Consider the following 19,896-nt stretch of genomic DNA (forward strand, 5'->3'; position numbering starts at 1 on the left):
TTCCAGGTGTCATTCCGATGAAAGTGGCTACGGAGGAAGAGTGATGAAGCGCAGAGTTAGGCGGTGGTATGTGCGCCCTTTAAATACCACACGAGATCAGGATGGGGAATTTGTTTTTCTGGTGCTTCCAATGCGAAGCCTGGACGTGGAGAGGCATTTCCAGTATTTTCGGATGTCAGCGCCAAAGTTTGATGATCTCCTTTCGCGAGTCATCCGATATCTTCCCGACTCTCACCAAAACCGGCCCTTTTCAGGGAGCAGCAGGCAGATTATTTTTTGCCAGATGCTGGCGTGTTTCCCCACCAGTACAATGTGCTACGATTGGGTATGCGCTCTGACCAATAAATGTATATACATTGGTCCCTTGGAAGCATGACTTTTGATTAATTAGTTATCACATTACACAAGTTAACTAATTTGGTTTGCGTCAAACTCATTAATTCATATCCATTTAAAATGTTTATACAACGAGCTACTGCCTTGACAGATGAATGAATTATTTAAGTGTATTCAAGTGTAGGCCTATAGCCAAAGCCATAGCGCATAATGTCCACAGAAATTATATGGTAGGAAACATTATTAGAGAAAAGGGGTTTATTTATCAAATGCATAAACTTGACCTTGAAAGCAAAGGGTGTTTATCAGCGGGCCAGTGGCTCAATCACTACCGATTAAAATACATACATTTGCTGGAAAATCTTTTTTTTTGTTTTTGAGACACAAAAACGTAATTCAACTACTGTCATGTGAGCAGTAGAGATAAATCACTTCACGCCACTGTGTATATGTTTCAGGCGACACTCACAACGTGAACCCCAAACCCAAAATGCATCAGTGCATAATTTTTCTGAATGAATATGAGTGATTGCAGTCAAGCCTGAAATGAATACTATTTGATGGCACTCAGCGTGTAGCCATGGGCTCGCCATTGGACTGTGATTTTAGACAACAGGCTGTATTTGTTTGGTTATTTATTATAAATGTTTATAGGTAAGAGCAAGCGTTTATGATTTATAAATATGTGTCATCATGTCATCGTCTGTCTGTCTGTCTCTGTTTCTCATTGAAAAAGGGAGAGATGTGTTTTTCAGATGTCCATACACACACACACACACACACACACACATACAAATACACATACACACCAGTGGAGGCTTCTCCATTGAGGAGAGGGAGGAAGATCCTCCTTAACATTGTTGAGAATAAAAAATGTAGATTGCCCAGACTACTGTAATGAATTAATGCCCTTAAATATGACTACTTTAATGCCTTTGAATATATAATGTTCGTTTCCCTGGGTAAAGGGACATTAGCACCCCCTATCGCCTTTTGACAATTACTTCAGGGAGGAAGGTCCTCCCTCAGCCTCCGTTGACTCCCATTCATTTCCCCAGAAGTACTGGCGGCCGGTGAATAACATGGGTTTCAATGGGAGAGAGGAGGAAAGTCCTCCTCTGAGTGGGTGTGACCTTACAGGCGTCTGATTCGCGCAAAAATCTAGTCGCGCTCTGCTATGAACCAATCAGCAGGATCCCTGGCTGGTGAGTAGTGTTGCCAGATTGGGTGGATTTCCCACCCAATTGGGCTACTTTTAACCGCTTTAGACTGGGAAAATTAGGCGGGAAATTTACCCAATCTGGCAACGCTGTCGATAAAAAACAAACCGGCTCTGCCTGCATTGCCGCCCAGTCTAAGAGACGCAAAGCAGGTGAAATCATCTGAAGGATAACGAGATTCTAACATTTGCGAATAAAGTGTACAATAAAAACATTGGAAACAGAGGACATTGTTCATGTTTAATTACACAAAGCATTCCATTCATTGAGTTACAGTGCTAAGTTAGCCACCAAAGAAAAAGGTAGACCACTTCGCAAAATCGAGATCACCAAATGTAATGGCAACGTCAGTGTTGTGGGTGCTACATGGTTTGCTAGGTACTCATGGCTTACTGGTAGCATTACTAGCAATCGACTGTATTGCTGGCCCTGTTTGCTAATGAATAATGGCAAATCTCCAACGTGGGCTGTTTATGGTTTCCCTGATGTGAAAAATCTTGATAGGGCAACCAAACGCCACGACTCGTGTCAAGTTCACGTTGGTGCTGCTATGCAACGTTCCTTGCTAGGCACCATGCCTATACATCAGGTTGAATCTAGAATAATGTTCTCGTTATTTTACTAGTTTGCCACTCTGACCGTTCTGTTTGATATTGTGGAAAGGGTGAATGATTCAGAGCATGATGCATTTTAAATGGCATCAGTTTTGGTCAGTCTTTTCTTAAAACAATTGTACCTGAAAATAAACATAGCTAAATTACAACCAATAACTTCAGTCATTGAGGGCAAAAATAGGCCCAGATTTTTTTATTTACTTTTACAAATCAAGAGTAGGCCTGATTTGACTAATGGGCTTTGCATCCTTTCCTTCTGCCCTTGTAGTCCATTTCAAAGACATGCTGCCCACCAGCTTTCAAATTACAGTGATGCCACTGGTGGCTTTGTATCAAATTTATTCACATAACTATCCCTCCCTACTATTTTGTAGTTCACCAAAACAACCTGAAACAACTTGAGTCTCACATTCTTATGCCACCATACACCAACAGTGCAAGCAGGCCAATGGCAACCAAGCGCGTGGTCCTTCCTCCCTCACTTTAAAAACTACCAGCCGCCACTGATACACACACACACATTCACTTTTTCAATTGACCCACAACCATAGTTATTAAGTGTAAAAGTTGGAAACGTCTATTTATAATGAAAAACCAAACACAATTATTTGATCATGGTTTATATACACCTTCATCAGATGGTGTTAGAGGGGTCACCACAGCATTGTGTTCTGTGTAGATGGATTAATCAACACCAACCCAGAAACTCTCTTCTTCTCTCTCCACCCCCGACCCTCCGAACCCAGATCATGGCCCTACGCAAGCATCACTTCAACTCCAGCTTCCTGTACCAGAACGTGACCCTGGTGGCCTGGGACCCAGCGCCCTACTCCCTCAACCTGTCGGAGGTACGCCCAAAAGCTGCACTTTACTCCAGCACTGTGCATCCACTTTGTAAATGTTGTTCAAAAAATGCTCTTGCGGATTGGGTTCCTGTGTTTTCTTCTCATTGGGTCGATGTATCCACTGATTTCTAAGAGCAGGGTAAGGATTAGGTTTGGAGTTGGATGCTTTTGAACCCCCCATGCCGGCTGCTGTTGCTTGTGGTGTTTTGTTTCTAATAAGCATGATATGTTTTATGTTGCTGTGCTTTAATTTCAGTACAGTCCACTGTTGTGGATGTCATCTGGCCCTCCCTCAAAAAATAGAGAAGAATAAAAAAGCTAATAATAATAATAATAAAAAATAATAATAATATAAATACATTACTTGTCTTGTGTTTTATTGTCTTTTAAGACACTCAAAGACATTTTTACTTCATGGTAAAAGTCATAACATAAGCATGCAGTAAAATTAGCCAACAATCACAAAGTGATTATAAATTCAGAAAAACACATGAACACAAAGCAACATATGAAAATGTAACAATGACACTTCATAAATCGAACGTACAGTGTTTCAATGAGTGAAACATTAATAGCAATATCAAAGGTCAGTGACGTCAGAGAGACACAATCGGTTATCCTGTTGGTTCTATTGTTTACAAGGTAACACAATCACACGATCACAGGGAGAGCCAGGAGAATTGATGCCAGGGTCGTTTACACAAGCAGAATTACTAATTTACAAGCAATCCAAGAGGTGATCATGATAAATGTATTGACGTATATCACACTCAAATGCACTGCACGTATCGAAGGCAATTACACTCCAACCATGCATTTTTCTGAGCTGAAAAGTATATTTATTGGGATTAATCTACTCTAATTTTTATAACTGTGGGATGTCACCTAATTTGTTTAGGAAAGGTTTTTTTCATAGGCTAAACTTTTTTCATTATTCACCTTGAACTTCAGCACGCTTTTATTGTGGCACCGATGTAGCATGATAAAAGTCCAAAGCCACCCACAAGCAACACTTTTCCGTTTTGCAGTGCATTGTTCAGTGGGTGCACACGGGCGACCGGGAATGAGCTGAAGGAAGTCTATTATCCCTTTACAGTGACAACGAAGAAACACCTATATCGCCTTACGATAACCTTAGGACCTTTGATTATGGCCTCTGTGGGAAACGAGATGAACCCAACAAATGGAAACACAGAAAGGTGGTTTCCACGGGAACCCAGCCGACCGTCACACAGAACGACTGGATATTGTTGGCAGGGACAACAACAGTGACAGCCCGTACACACTCTTCCAAAGCGACCTCTGCACATCTCACGATGATCACCTTGGGCCGCGGGCTTCAAATGTGCGTTACGCGCCAGAGAGATGGCATCGATTTCCCAGGATGCTTTGGCGTTCACCATATCCATTTCAGTGACATGGATTTAGTGGGCCCGAAGAGAGGGAGGGAAAAACTTCCAATCGCGGGATATCTGTTTTCAATTAAATGCCTTGTGTCACGATCCTACAGTTGGGTAATGTTGAGCTGGTGGGTAACTGGTTGTCATGGTAACTGTGGGAGTGTCTCCCTTGATTGGGCTTGATTATGGTTACCTGAGGGATCCAAGATGGCGGACAGAAGCAAGATGGTGTCTGGATAGTCTGCATGGTGCCCAGACTTGGTTACACTCATAAACCATAAGATTATGTAAAGCCTATTCGCTCTCATACAAGGATACACCAGAATTAAGGATTCCTACGGGGAACGTGAGCGCCCCTTTGTCGTCTATGTTTGTCAAGTGTTCGTCTATGTCAGGGATTGGCAACTGGCGGCCCGCGGGCCACATACAGCCTGCATCCTCACTCAGTCAGGCCCGCACATAATAATAAAATACAAAAAAATAAATATTAATAATAATTATTATTATTCAATTGATTAATTGATCGAGTTACAGAAAACTCAGTCAAGAAAGATGAGGAGAATTCATAGAATTCAAAGGCAAACCCATGCGTCTAGTTTGCTTAGAAACTATATCAGTCATTAAAGGTATCCACTAAAGTCGCCACTACAACTACTACAACTGCAATGAATATCATGCTTGTTGGGTTTGAGTTCATTGAGTTGTTGCGCTTAATGTTGGGCCACGTTTTTCAGTTTTGTGACATCATTGAATGATGATGTATGTGAGCCCTTTGCAATGATAAAAATACTGACCATTCATGTGGCTGTTTGAGCATGGAAAACATGAAATGAATGTATGTTGGTTTAATTAACATACCGTACATAAGTTATGATTCTGGAAGATTGTTTAGGTAGTGGCCATCCCCAAAATTCACCAGAATACAGGAAATCATATCTACCAAATTCAAAATTGTGTAGCTTCTCTCAGCTCACATTTAGTTGAAGTGTGCAGTCATGTGGTCCTCTGCTGGTTATGATGAAAAATGTGGCCCTCTTTATCATGAAAGTTGCCCATCCCTGGTCTATGTTATATGTCAAACAATAACTGAACGGGACAGCTACCGTTTACCCCAACGCTTGGGCTATCCCCGAACAAGAGAAAGAAGGACCAGAGCCCGCCAGGAACCCAGGTGAGTCACTATTCACGTGGCCGGAAGCTGGTTGCCTGCCAGCTGTGGTTTGCTACCATTTATGTGTCTCGACTCCTGCCTAGACAGAGAGCCGTTTTCAATACACCAGTGGGGTCGTGACACTTGGCTATTGATTCCTGCATCCAAAAAGACAACTCCATATTAAGTCTCCTTGTCGTTGTTATTGTTGTGTTCATTGTTTGTTGTCCCCGCTCCAGGGAATGGTGTTCATGGCTCATAAGAAGTAAGAGAACAGAAATGGCGTTATAGTAGATAGTAAAAACACTAACATGTGTGACTCTCAGCCTACTCCCAAAGTGCATAATTTTTCAGAATGAATTTGTGTGCACTGGATATCTCCACCTTGCGCATGTGCATTTCGAGTACCTAATACCAACATAGTCACCTGTGACCCTGACCTGTGACGGTGTAGTCAGAGGATCTGTTTCATAGAATCTTCTTGCAAGAACACAAGGATTCTGAGTGAGTAAACGCTCTGGCGGTCATCCAGGATTCATAGAACCGTAGTTACATTCGTAACTTTCGTTCTATTTCATCCCTACTGACCGGTGCTTAAAGCAATGGATGACCCATACAAAAAAACGTCACAAAGAATCCAACTCATTGGAGGTAGCCGAGCTTGGTAGTAGGACCACACCCATCGGATGGGGACTGGCGACGTTGACGCGGTAAAATCTCGTGAAGGTGCCCGGCGACATCCAAGATGCCGCGGCACAGATCGACTCTAGGGGTACACCTCCTAGTGTAGCCCACGATGTCGACACGCCCCCCTATGGCGGGGGGCGGGCACTGGCCACATAGGCATGTTTAATGGTGTCGACGACCCAGTGGGACAGCCTCTGTTTGGACAAGGCACAACCTCTGTTAGGGCCACTGTGACACACGAACAGTTGCTCAGACTGCCGTATACCGGCCATAGCAGCAATGTAAGCCCTAACCCCCTGTACCGGTCACAGCATCTCGGACTCATTCCCCTCAGATGGGGAGTTAAAACGTGCAAGCTGGATAGGCTGGTTAAAATAGGTGCGTGAAAGCACCTTGGGCAGGAACACCACATTGAGCCATAAAACCACACCTGAGCCATCAGGGTTCCACCACAGGCATGTATCTGCCACGGATAGGGCGTGCAACTCCCCGACCCGCTTCGCAGTGGTAATGGCGAGCAGAAAAGCCACCTTCATGGACAGCCACTTCAACCCTATCTTGGTCAGAGGCTCAAAAGGAGGTGAGGACATGGCCTCCAGCACCAGGGGCAGGTCCTGCTGGAGTCCTCAGAGTCCGAGGGGGACGCAGCCTCAGGGCCCCCCTAAGGAAGAGGGACACCAACCTGTGGCACCCCGCTGTGGCTCTGTCCACCATCTCATGCTGGGAAAAAAAGCAGCCACATAGACCCTCAAGGTGGAATGAGAGCGACCACCATCCAGGAGGGACTGCAGAAACTCCAGAACAGTTGCCACGGAGAGACGTACTGGGTCTACTGCCTTAACCCTACACCAGTCAGAGAACAACTTCCATTTGTTGGCATACTGTGCTCTGGTAGATGGTGCCCTGGCACTCAGAATAGTATTCCTGATGGTCGCAGTGCAAACATTCAGCAGTGAGTCGGGCCCTGCAGCGGCCAAGCCCAGAGCTGGAGGCGACGGGGATCTGGGGTCAGATTTGGCACCCATCTTTCGAAAGAGGTCCTTCCTGCAGGGGAGGCGCCATGGAGAGCTGCAGCAGAGCCTGCGCAGCAGTGGAAAACAGAGTCTCCCTGGCCAGTAGGGGCCCACCAGAAGTAGCCTGTGGCCCCGCAGAAACACCCTCTGGAGTATGGGAAGAATCAGGGGGCAGTGGTGGGAAGGCATACAGAGGACTCTGTGGCCAGTCGTGAGCTAAAGCATCCTGTCCGAGGGGGACTGTCACCTCCGTCCAGGAGAACAAGAGGGGGCAATGTGCGGATTCCTCCCAAGCAAAGAGGTCCACTTCGCCCTGCTAAAGAGACACCACATCGCTCAGCCACCTCCGGATGAAGCCGCCACTCCCCCAGTGGGGGCTTTTGCCGCGATAGAAAATCTGCGACCTGGTTCCGTTCCCCCGGTATGGAGATCGCCTGTACGCTGGCCAGGCGGGGATATGCCCAGGTCAACAGGTTCCGAGATACCCGGAGTAGCCGTGAAGACCGGGTTCCCCCTTGGTGGTTGATCTGGGCAACAGCTGACCTGTTGTCCGATCAAACTTCCACATGCTTGCCTCTCAACTGAGGCAGAAAATTATTGAGTGCTAGCTGTACTGCCCTGAGCTCATTGATGTGTGCGTGGTTCAGGGCCGGCCACTGCCCCTGGACAGACCTGACCTGCCAAACCGCGCCCCATCCCGAGAGGATGACAACCAGCTCCCGGCGGGATGAAATGGTGCCCATCGGTACACCCACAGATACAGTATGTACAACCTCTTTCTCCATGGGGACAGAGAGAAAAGGCATTGCCGAGACACCCTGACCTTTCGGTGCCTGTGTCACTTGGGGTCCAAGTGGAGGCTGTCCAGCCACATCTGCATAGGGCGCAGAGACAGCAAGCCGAGAGGCACCACAGCTGAGGCAGCTGTCAGCTTGCCCAAGAGCTGAAGGAAAAAAATGAATGGCACCATCCTGCCATACCCGAAGAGGGGGAGGCAGAGGAGGATGTCGGTTACGCGTCGAGTCCAGGCGACTCTTCACAAAGTTAACCGTCAGGCCAATCCGGGCCACGTGCAAGAGTAGCCGAGCCTTGTCCCGGGCCGCCTGCAATGAGGCATCACTCAGACTCTGCAGCGACGGCTCAACCTTGGCCTGCTGCAGAGAGGTTGAAAGACCCAGCAGCAGATGGGAAAGGGAGTTCCCAATACGAGCCATGCGCGCCGCTGCGTCGTAGGCTTTTGACAGGAGGTCGTCTGTGACCGCGATGGCAGGCTCGACTGATGGCATGCGGCCCAGCCCAACCTGTGCCGCATTCTGCATGGCAGCCAAGGTCCGGGCATCCGACATTGAGTGGGATAAGGCCCTAGTGTCCCTCCAGCAAGCACAAAGCTCCTTCAAGTCCTCCTCTGAAGGAGGGACGGAGAATGTGGCCGGGGCAGGGTTGCGCTGGCCTGGGCTGACTCCGTTTGCGCTGCATCGAGCTGTAGGCGAGCCAGAGCCATCCGCAAGACGGCCGCCATGGAGGTGTCTGCTGCCCCCTGCAGAGAGCCTTGTGCAGAGGAGCAGGAGGCCTCGTCCAGTATGTGGGAGGCATCGCCCTCTGTTATAACCTCATTAAAGTGGTTAGCCGAAGCCGCCAGAGAGAGGGCATCATCAAATTGGGATGAGGGAGGGCCAGGCTGTAGCCCAGCCAGTCCCTGACCAGTCCCAGGCTGAAGGGCCAGGAGGAGGGACCGCATTTGCTCCATGACGGCCGCCAATCTGTCCACCTTGGCAGCCAGCCCGCCCCTTGCCTTCTTTTTGGGGGGGGCACCAATAGCCGCAGCCCCATCATGCCGATGCCGCCCCGAACGACCGGGCTGATTGGGAGGGAGGCGCATTAAGGCAGAGGGGTCGTTGGCTGTTGCCCGATTCTCCCTCTCTGCCAGCCTAGCCACTCTGAGCGCCCAAGGCCGGAGGCTGCAGTTCATGCAGGCGCTGTCCTTGAGGCTCTCCCTCAAATGCTCGAGACCGAGGCAAGGAGGGCAACTGTCGTGGCCGTCCTCCGGCTCGAGAGGAGCCGCACACAGAGGTGGGCCATTATGTAGGCAGCCACCGGCAGCGTAACTGGGAGCGGAAGCGAAAGCACTTCCATCGCCAGTAAATTGAAAAACAGAAACTAATTAGCGTGATCGCTGCTACTAATTGTCAATCAAAAAAAGAGCCAAATGCTGTGTTACCGGGAGCGGGAGCGAGAACACTGCCTTCACCAGAAAATTAAATCAACCAATACTAATTAGCTTGAGCGTAAGCGCTGCTGCTAAAAAAGGGGGAAGCCAAACTAAAACGTTACTGGGAGCGGGAGCGAAAGCATCGCCTTCACCGGTAATTTGTAAGGAAAATAAATTGATGGTTAGAGCAAAGCTAACGGCTAACACAAACAATAAGCAAAGAGGCGAATGAGTGCTGGGAGCGGGAGCGAGCACACTGCCCTCACCAACAAATGTTGGCTACTCTTCTTATAGTTATTTTTAAATATATATATATATATATATATATATATATATATATATATATATATATATATAAGCTAGCCACAGCCTCTGGAGGACGGGTTACCCGCAGCTCCGACCTTGGTCACGAGGCTGCACGTAGGCAGCTGTAAACGAATTTCCTTCCTTTCTCCAAACGAAGGTTCAACACGGTACCTGCGCAGCGAGAAGATGTAAAGACGCAGATCCTCTGACGACACCGGAAGATATAGCCTTCCCGGTGTCACTTTGGGGTCATAGGTGACTATGTTGGTATCAGGTACTCAAAATGTGCATGCGCGAGGTGGAGATATCCAGCGCTTTAAGCACCGCCTCTGGCGGTCAGTAGGGATGAAATAGAACTATTTCACGGCACTCAGTGTGTAGCCATCGGCCATTGATGTGGGCTTTGATTATAGAAAACAGGGTTGGAGAGAGTTAGTGTTTGGTTTGGTTATTTTGTTATTTTGTTTTTTCGTGTGGTTGTCTGTCTGTCTCTGCCTCATTGAAAAAGAGGGAGAGATATAGATATGTTTTTTGTCTACGCAAAGACACATATACACAAACACATACACACACTCACTTTTTCTATTGACCCACAATTATAGTTATTGAGTGTAAAAGTTGGAAATGTCAATTCATCATACCAAACCAAACACTATTTGCTCATATATTATATTTGGCTTCTCATTATTGTTACGTATTTTAAGAACATAAGCTACCCACACATAGCCCCTAGGAAGCAGGACCAAACATATAAGCCGTAAATACTATACATAGCCACAAGGGGAGCAGGACCTTACTGAAGGCTGCAATAGCTGCTCTATCCACAGAGGGCAGCACCACAGACAGGTGAGGAGGCCGAGGGTAATACGTCACACCGGCTCCGCCCACTCCTTCCGGGCCATGTGCATTCTACCATAACAGTAAACATCAAGCTCGTTAGAATCTTCTTGGCAGCGATTAGACAGGGTTAATGTTTATGATCAGCTAGAAGACGCTCAGCACGTGCAAGATACGGTAACTTCCACCTCCTTTTGCTCCGTAGTTTACCATACCAAAATACTTTATAACAAATAAAGTCTCTTAAAAGCTATCCTGGATTGGAACCCTTTCTTGGAAGAACTCTGCAATAATCATTCCCAATGACTCAGATTTGTCCATCAAGGAACTCACTTATTTCTTAGATCTCATTTTCCCATCTTTCAAGGTATGCTACAGCTGCCTTATCTCTTTGCACTTGTCAATGAACAAAGAAAGATGCCTTTTAATAACAGCCACAATGGCCAAAATCATAGCATTTTTCCATCTGTCTTTATCTTTCAAACTATAGTAGTCACAAAAATTGGAGACCAAAAGAAAGATCTCTGACAAGGAGCAATGGTTGAGACCAAACAGTTTTTGGGCTGAGCTAATGTGGAAACTTTACCACATGCAGCGACACCATGAATGCTGATGTTAAGTTCGGAACCCTATATTAATTTTACATCAGAGCTCAATCTTATTAGGGATGAGTAATAATCTTGGATTGGTGCCCTTGTATTGGTTGCTGTTGAATTCAAAAATGTAATTGAGCCATAATCAACGGCTATGTCCTTTGTATCCATGATTTTAGTTCAATCTATGATTTCAATTCAACGGAAAAAACAATATCATGGATTTCACTAAATGTTATTCCATGAAAACAAAGATTCCATGCAGTTGTCCAGGCTTTGCGGTCCTTGCCATATATTGCTGTATATTAATCGAAACTCAATGAGACACAAGTGTCATGTTTTAAGTGAATGGAATGTGGTTTATTTACACCTTTCTTTGTTTACTGGCTTCTTTTTAAAGTCCTTCCGAAACCATCTCAATACTTGCTTGTTTTGGGGAGATTAAAGTGTGTGTGTGTGTGTAGTGTGTGTGAGGGTGTTGCTGTGTGTGTGTGTGTGTGTGTGTGTGTGTGTGTGTGTGTGTGTGTGTGTGTGTGTGTGTGTGTGTGTGTGTGTGTGTGTGTGTGTGTGTGTGTGTGTGTGTGTGTGCAACTTCAGATGTTAAAATTGAACATTGAACAATTATTGAAGTCGGATGCCAGTAATATTAACCTTTCATAATTTAAAATAATATGTTATTTATTTGTTATTATATATATATGTGATCATTCAATAAAAAAATACACAAATATAATGGCTGGATGCTAACCCATGGGGTCTAACATAGACAACACCTGGAAGAATGTATGTACAAGGCAAACTTTATCTTGAAACCAACACATTTTCTCAATCATAAAAAAGATCCAAAAACATGCCTTAAACAGCGAGCTAGGGGCATTTATGCTAAAAAGCTTTTGATATAGAAAAATCTCAGTTGCATGAACTGGCTTGGAAAGACTAATAACTAGAGGGACTACAAAACATGACAAATATAACAAACAGACAAAATAAGTAAACTAGTATATATAGGGAGAGACTGATGAGGCAATGTGGTGCAGGCGGGGAGAGTCACAAGATCGCTCTGGTGAGGGGGGGTGAAGAGACTGCAAGCAGGATCTGTGAGGTCAGGGGCAACGTCTAAGGACCGGATCTGGTAGACAGGTGGAGAAGCAAAACAACATAAATAGAGTTATGCTAGACACATGGGCTGTTGGTATGAATAGAAAGGGAGCTGTCAGACCTCTTCGTAACAGATGGAAGTTCACTGATGGGACTTGTTTTGTCCATTTGTCTTAATGGTGTAAGTAGAAAGCATACATACTTTGTTCAAGTACTACAATCGTTGGTTTGGAGTATCTGCAGTACTTGCAGTGGAGTAATAGTTAATTAATAAAACTAAATAATAATTGCCTCATCCTGCAAATAGATTATCCTTACTGACCTCTTCTGTACTTCATCCGCACATGAAGTTCTTATGCATGCAAATAACTGCCGATCACACTGACAAGTTAAGGCACGTCAATGACAACTACAGCTATATTGAAAGCAGCACTATGATTTATTGCACCTCATACGCCACTGGGATAGATATATATGATGTTACTATGTCATCTAAAAACACATGCGAAGCATCCCTACTGCAGCTCTCTTAGAAGGGAAGAGATCTTGTTTATTTTGGCCACATTAAAAGCAGGCCGTTTCACTTGGTTTTTCAGAAGAGGCAGCAGAGAGAGAGGTCATGTTTCCCGAAGCTCCGCTAGGCATTGGAAAAAACTACTTAATTCATCGTTCAGATCTACTTTATCTTATTTTATTTCATGATCATAATACCTAACAATATATAGTTTGTTTCCGTCGTCCTCCATCGCCCGATTCAACAATACATTTTGGCACTTTTTATGACTCCCGGATCAGACCGCAGAAAAAGCCTTGGACTTTCTTATCGCCAACATGCCTCTGTACTCGGATATCTCAGCCACGGAGACTGGGAAATGCACAGACTGCACCAAACTGCAACAGACAGTGGCTTTATTTGAAACGAGACTAGCAGCATTAGAAAAATGCAAAGGACTCCTCCAGGATACAGTGCCGATGGGTGAGTCTGCTGAGCTCACTCAGATACAGCAAGATGATCAAAGCTACACTGTATCCTTCCCAAAGCTGGACAAGAGAGACAGTTCCAGCTGCGTCTCACTGGCATAGAGTCGGCGCTAAGCCAAAACAACATACCAAAGTGAATCAACAAGTTCACTCAACGCCAAATGCTAAGCTACCCAAAGCTAAAGTTACATGTATCAGCCGGATTAGCCCGTCACTGAAATTAACCCTGCCACTGAAGAACCGGTTCCTGCCACTTCAAGAGTCCACGAACGCGCCTGCCACCCATGCACCCCTGAGCCCCGAGATGCAACTGGACGGACAGTGCGGACAGAGACGGAACAAGAACCAGTCGCCATGGAGGCGAGCTGCGCATGCCTCGGCCACCTGTGCACCCCTGACCCCTGAAATGTGTCCGGACAGACGGTACGGACAGAGATAGAACAACCAGTCGCCATGGAGGCGGGCTGCGCATGTGTCTGCCACCGTCCAACAAGGGCCCATCTCAGAGAAAGCAGATGAACCAGACACTCTGATTATAGGAGACTCAACCATCAAGGTTGACCATAACCGGTAATAAGATCAAAACATGCAACTTCCCATATGGAATGGTTAGTGATATCAACCATAAACTAGCCAAAATCATATTGGAAAACCCCAAAATCTCACAGATTATTGTGCATGCAGGATTTAATGATATTCAAAGAGAACAGTCAGAACATCTGAAGAGGGATTACACTGATCTATTGGATACACTGGACAAAATACACATCAAGTCATTCATCAGTGGACCCATATCAGCAGTTGACAGGGGAATAAACAGATTCAGTCGTCTACTTGCACTGAATACATGGCTTTCCAGAGTCTGCAATGAAAGAGGAAGGGGCTTTATTGACAATTTCAACTTATTCTGGGGGCGCAAATATCTTTTCAGAGCAGATGGCCTACACCCAAACAGGTTAGGCTCAAAACTGTTGAGGGACAATCTTCTCTTCTCGGTTTCCCACAAATCTCCATGGTCTGACGCACAGGCGACAGTCAGAGCACAGGTTGAGGAGAAGCGAGACTACAGCCTCCCCCACACATCTACTCTGCCACTATCTGACACACAGATAACAGACAGCCCACTGACCTTGAAGAGAGACAACAGCCCGCCCGACGCCATCAACACTGTGCCTTCCCCCATCGCTGATGCTGGCTTGGCAAGGAACGGCCACCCCCCTCCTCTGCATTCCCCCATCGACGATGACCTCCAGCCTCATCTCTCCCATAGCCACAACAACAACTCCAGCCCCAATGTCTCCTCCCTTTGCGATTTTCCAGCCGAAATTAAGAAACTGGAATATGTTGGCATCAAACTTGCATCTGTGTCAATGATAGCATTCCCACGTCATGGCCACAGGCTGATAACACCCAAGAGGATGGCGCCCCAGCCCCCCCCTGTACTGATAGTAGTCCTGAGTATTACTGAGACAAAAAAGGGTTCAGCCGTAGACGCAGTATAAAGGAAGTTTCACATAATCTGCTGAACCCAAGGTTGCCTACGTCAAAGCAGGGCAACTTTCGCATTCATGCTGTAACCACTAACAAACAAAGGGAAACTTAGACACACTGCTAACCTCACAAATTTCATATCTATTGCCTCTAAACCAAAAACAACCTTAAAGCCTATCAACAACACCATCAGGATGGCTCTACTTAATGTGAGGTCTCTTAATAACAAATCATTTTTAGTTAATGATTTTATTACCACTTCTAAACTGGATTTTATGTTTTTAACTGAAACATGGCTGGAACAAATTAACAGTGCAACCGTTCTGATAGAGACAGCTCCTCCCAAATGTAACTTTTTTGATGCATGTAGATCTGGAAAAAGAGGTGGAGGGGTTGCTGCTATATTTAAAAATGTATTTCAGGGGAAACAGATGTTATTTGGTGATTTTCCATTGTTCGAATACCTTAGTGCTGTATTGAAATGCTCACCCAGAGTTCTCCTATTAATTATTTACAGGCCACCCACATATTCTGCAAATTTTTTCGATGACTTCACAGAATTATCGTCTAGCATCTCCACAGAATTTGACTGTCTAGTTATAACTGGTGACTTCAATTTTCATACTGATGATTTGAATGACAAGTGTGCAAAAAAACTTTTGAACTGTCTCAACATGTGAAAGAGGCTGCTCATTGTAAGGGGCACACTCTAAACCTGGTTATCACAAAGGGCCTCAATGTTTCTGATCTCTCTGTGACTGATCCTTCCTTGTCTGACCACATTTGTGTTTTCTTTAACATATCTTTTATTCCCGACATACAGACAAAATCAAACACTGTCAAAAAACGGTACATCAATGAAGATTCTAATGTACTTTTTAAAAAGGCCATCTCCTTGCTACCACCTCTTAACCCATGTTCTGTTGATGATCATGTAGAAAACCTTAATTTGAAAATTGTGAAAGTCATAGATGTCATTGCACCTTATAAGGTTAAAACGATTTCTGGAAAGCAAAAGGCACCCTGGAGAAAAGCTGCTTCTGTAACAGCACAGAAAAAAGTATGCAGGAAGGTTGAACGCATCTGGCGTAAAACAAAACTTCATATTCACCATGATATCTATACATTTAGAGTCTAATTGTAAGTCTACAATTTAGACTTAAAAAATGCTAGAGAAAAATGTTCCCCAATATTATTAAAACCAACACTAATAATGCAAGAACCCTATTTGCATCTGTTAACAGACTGACCAACCCCCCAACACAAATTCCACCTGATCTCCATTCCACGCAGAAATGCAATGAGTTTGCAGCTTTTTATACTGATAAAATTGAAGGTATCAGACGCGCCATCAATATCTCCACTTCAAACAAAAATGTTGGACTACCACCCTGTTCAGGCAAAAATAACGTGGCAAGGATGGCATGCTTTAATGTTATAGACTCTCAAAATCTTGTGGAAACTGTGACACAACTAAAGCCATCCACCTGTTGCCTTGATACTATACCTACCAACCTCTTTAAGAATGTTTTCGACTGCCTAGCAGTAAACATATTGCAGATAGTTAACAACTCTCTCCAGTCAGGCAATTTCCCAAAAGCTTTGAAAACTGCAGTTATTAAACCCCTTTTAAAAAAGCGGAGCCTAGATGCCTCTATTATTAACAACTACAGGCCAATATCAAATCTACCCTTCATAAGTAAAATCATTGAGAAAGTTGTCCTCCAGCAACTTAATCACTTCCTGGCATCAACTGGTTGCTATGACACCTTCCAATCAGGATTTTGACCCCTGCACAGCACTGAGACCGCCCTTATTAAAGTTGTAAACGACATCCGTCTTAACACAGACTCTGGCAAAACCTCAATACTAACGCTACTTGACCTCAGTGCTGCATTCGACACTGTAGACCATACATTACTTCTGGACAGGTTAGAAAACTGGGTGGGGCTTTCAGGCACCGTCTTAAATTGGTTCAGGTCCTACCTACAAAATAGGAACTACTTTGTTTCCATTGGCGACTTTGTATCAGAATCAACCAACGTGACATGTGGAGTCCCACAAGGTTTGATCTTAGGACCCTCTTTATTCAACATCTACATTCTCCCACTAGGGCAAATCATGCAAAATAACAATATTGACCATCATTGCTATGCTGATGACACGCAAATCTATGTATCGCTATCACCAAATGACTATCGGCCCATAGATTTGCTGTGCCAGTGCATTGAGCAAGTGAAAGAATGGATGTGCCAAAATTTCCTTCAACTAAATGAGGACAAAACAGAGATAATTGTATTTGGTTCTAAAACGGAAAGGCTTAAAGTAACCCAACACCTTCACTCTCTGTCCCTGAAAACCTCAATCAAAGCCAGAAATCTAGGGGTTATCATGGATTCAGATTTACATTTCGACAGTCACATCAAATCAGTTACAAAATCGGCATATTATCACCTTAAAAATGTAGCAAGACTTAGAGGGCTCATGTCCACCGAAGACTTACAAAAACTTGTACATACCTTTATCACTAGTAAGCTTGATTACTGCAATGGTCTCCTTACAGGTCTCCCAAAACAAACTCTGAGGAAGCTTCAGCTTGTTCAGAATGCTGCTGCTAGAGTTCTAACAAAGACCAAATTTTTTTATCATATTACACCAATTCTGAAATCGTTACATTGGCTTCCTGTAGGTCAGAGAATTGATTTTAAAATCATGTTGCTAACCAAAAATCCCTACATGGTTGAGGCCCAAAATATTTAACTGATATACTTCCACTACATCAGCCTTCTAGACCTTGCCTTGCCTTGCCTTGGTATGATTAAATGTATCTATTTATATGGAAGATTAATTCTGCCCCATTCCGAGAAATGCGGAGAAAAGAGATGATTCATACATTTGGAAAGGTTAAGCTTTTAAAATATTGTTAAAACAGAACAAATCTAGAGTACTGTATTAGACCATCTCGATAATAAGGATGACCAGCATGGTGTGACTGAAGCTGTGTATGTTGTGCGTCTATGTGAACCTCCATTGGGATTTCCTTCATTATTTTGTACTGAAGAAACTGGGATATTTAGAAATCATGTTGAAAATGTTACTAAATGAAATCAATAATCAAACTGGTACATTTTGATGTTTCTTTTATCGTCTTGTTCAACCATGTATCAAGATCTCTCTCCCGCGCTGTCCCTTTTCCCCCTTTCACTCTCCCTCTCTCCCTTTCCCTCTCTCCCTCCCTCTATCTCACTCTCTCCCCCTCTCCCCTCCTCTCTCCCTCCCTCTCTCTCCCTCTCCCCCTCTGTCCCTCTCCCCCTCTCTCTACCTCTCGCCCTTTTTTCCTCTCTCTCCCTCTCCCGCTCTCTCCCTCTCCATCTCTATCCCTCTCTCCCTCTCCATCTCTCCCTCTCTCCCTCTTTCCCCTTCTCCCCCTCACATAGAGGCACAACATACACAGCTTCAGTCACACCATGCTGGTCATCCTTATTCTCGAGATGGTCTAATACAGTACTCTAGATTTGTTCTGTTATAACAATATTTTAAAAGCTTAACCTTTCCCTCTCCCCCTCTCTCTCACTTCTCCCTCCCTCCCTCCCTCTTTCTCTCTTTCCCTACCTCTCTCATTCAGTCCCTCTCACCCCCTCCCTCCCTCTCTTTCTCTTTCCCCCTTTGTCCCTCTCCCTCCCTGTCCCTCTCCCCCTTTCTCCCTCTCTCTCCCCCTTTCTCCCTCTCTCTCCCCCCTTCTCCCTCTCTCTCCCCCTCTCTTTCTCCCTCTCTCCCCCTTTGTCCCTCTCCCTCTCTCTCTCTCTCCATCTACCCCTCTCCCTCCCTTTCTCTCTCTCCCCCTCTCTTTCCCTCTCCCATCTCCCGCCCTCTCTCTCTCTCTCCCTCTCCATCTCCCTCTAGTGGTATGAGAACCCGGACTTCGACCTCTTCACGTCGTACGTGAGGTGGAGGCAGGACCGGCCGGACCAGCCCTTCTACATCCTCCACCCCGCCTACCTGTGGCGCCTGTGGGACGTGATCCAGTCCAACACCCAGGAGAACATCCAGCCCAACCCGCCCTCCTCCGGCTTCATCGGTACGGCCCTCCACACACACAGCGCCAGACCCCAACCCATAGGCCGTAGGACGAAAGGATGCAGAGACCGGGACCGTAGAGATTGTAGAGACCCCAATCCACAGGCCGTAAGACCTGAGGACGCAGAGACCGGGACTGTAGAGACCGTAGAGACCCCAACCCACAGGCCGTAGGAGCTGAGGACGCAGAGAGCGGGACTGTAGGGACCGTAGAGACCCCAACCCACAGGCCGTAGGAGCTGAGGACGCAGAGACCGGGACTGTAGGGATCTTAGAGATCCCAACCCACAGGCCGTAGGAGCTGAGGACGCAGAGACCGGGACTGTAGGGATCTTAGAGATCCCAACCCACAGGCCGTAGGAGCTGAGGACGCAGAGACCGGGACTGTAGGGATCTTAGAGATCCCAACCCACAGGCCGTAGGAGCTGAGGACGCAGAGACCGGGACTGTAGGGATCTTAGAGATCCCAACCCACAGGCCGTAGGAGCTGAGGATGCAGAGACCGGGACTGTAGAGACCGTAGAGACCCCAACCCACAGGCCGTAGGAGCTGAGGACGCAGAGACCGGGACTGTAGAGACTGTAGAGACCCCAACCCACAGGCCGTAGGAGCTGAGGACGCAGAGACCGGGACTGTAGAGAGCGTAGAGACCCCAACCCACAGGCCGTAGGAGCTGAGGACGTGGAGGCCCGGATGTCACCCATTGGTTGACACACAACAGGCTCAGAGGCGGTTGATTCGCCTTCTACGGAGCGATGCTGTTGGTGTGATTTTGCAACCAGCAGCATTGTTTTTTCCGTATTTGTTCGATTTAGGTCATTAATTGTTAATAATTATAATTTGTTATTTTTCATTCATAATGACCAATATAAATTACTATTCACAATAAATATAAATTGTTAACATAAAAAAGTATAGATTATATTCAGGAAATATAAATGGTCAAAAACTAAATTCATAACATGGAGTTGACCTGATTGAGAACCTAACCAAAAACGATGGTGGGCCAAACTTCATCCGACCACGTCAACCCCGACGC

At 45.7% G+C, this 19,896-nt stretch overlaps 1 protein-coding gene and 1 long non-coding RNA gene across 4 annotated transcripts in view; one reads left to right on the top strand and one right to left on the bottom strand.

Moving 5' to 3' along the window:
• The window catches only part of LOC132456413 (beta-galactoside alpha-2,6-sialyltransferase 2-like), a 77,645-nt gene that overhangs the window by 43,592 nt on the left and 14,157 nt on the right, over positions 1–19,896 (top strand). For 2 of the 3 annotated variants that reach the window (XM_060050764.1, XM_060050765.1), the window contains 3 exons: positions 2,917–3,018; positions 18,218–18,253; positions 18,684–18,858. In XM_060050764.1, coding sequence (XP_059906747.1) covers positions 2,917–3,018; positions 18,218–18,253; positions 18,684–18,858 — 313 coding nt within the window. The remainder of the gene's footprint in view (positions 1–2,916; positions 3,019–18,217; positions 18,254–18,683; positions 18,859–19,896) is intronic. The other variant, XM_060050766.1, reaches the window with a different exon arrangement.
• On the bottom strand, positions 1,776–2,881 carry LOC132456421 (uncharacterized). The gene is made up of 2 exons (XR_009525471.1): positions 2,293–2,881; positions 1,776–2,101 (listed from the first exon to the last, which is right to left on the bottom strand). It is a non-coding gene; the product is annotated as an uncharacterized LOC132456421 (long non-coding RNA).

This window comes from Gadus macrocephalus, chromosome 4, assembly GCF_031168955.1.
Source record: "Gadus macrocephalus chromosome 4, ASM3116895v1".
Lineage (NCBI taxonomy): Eukaryota > Metazoa > Chordata > Actinopteri > Gadiformes > Gadidae > Gadus > Gadus macrocephalus.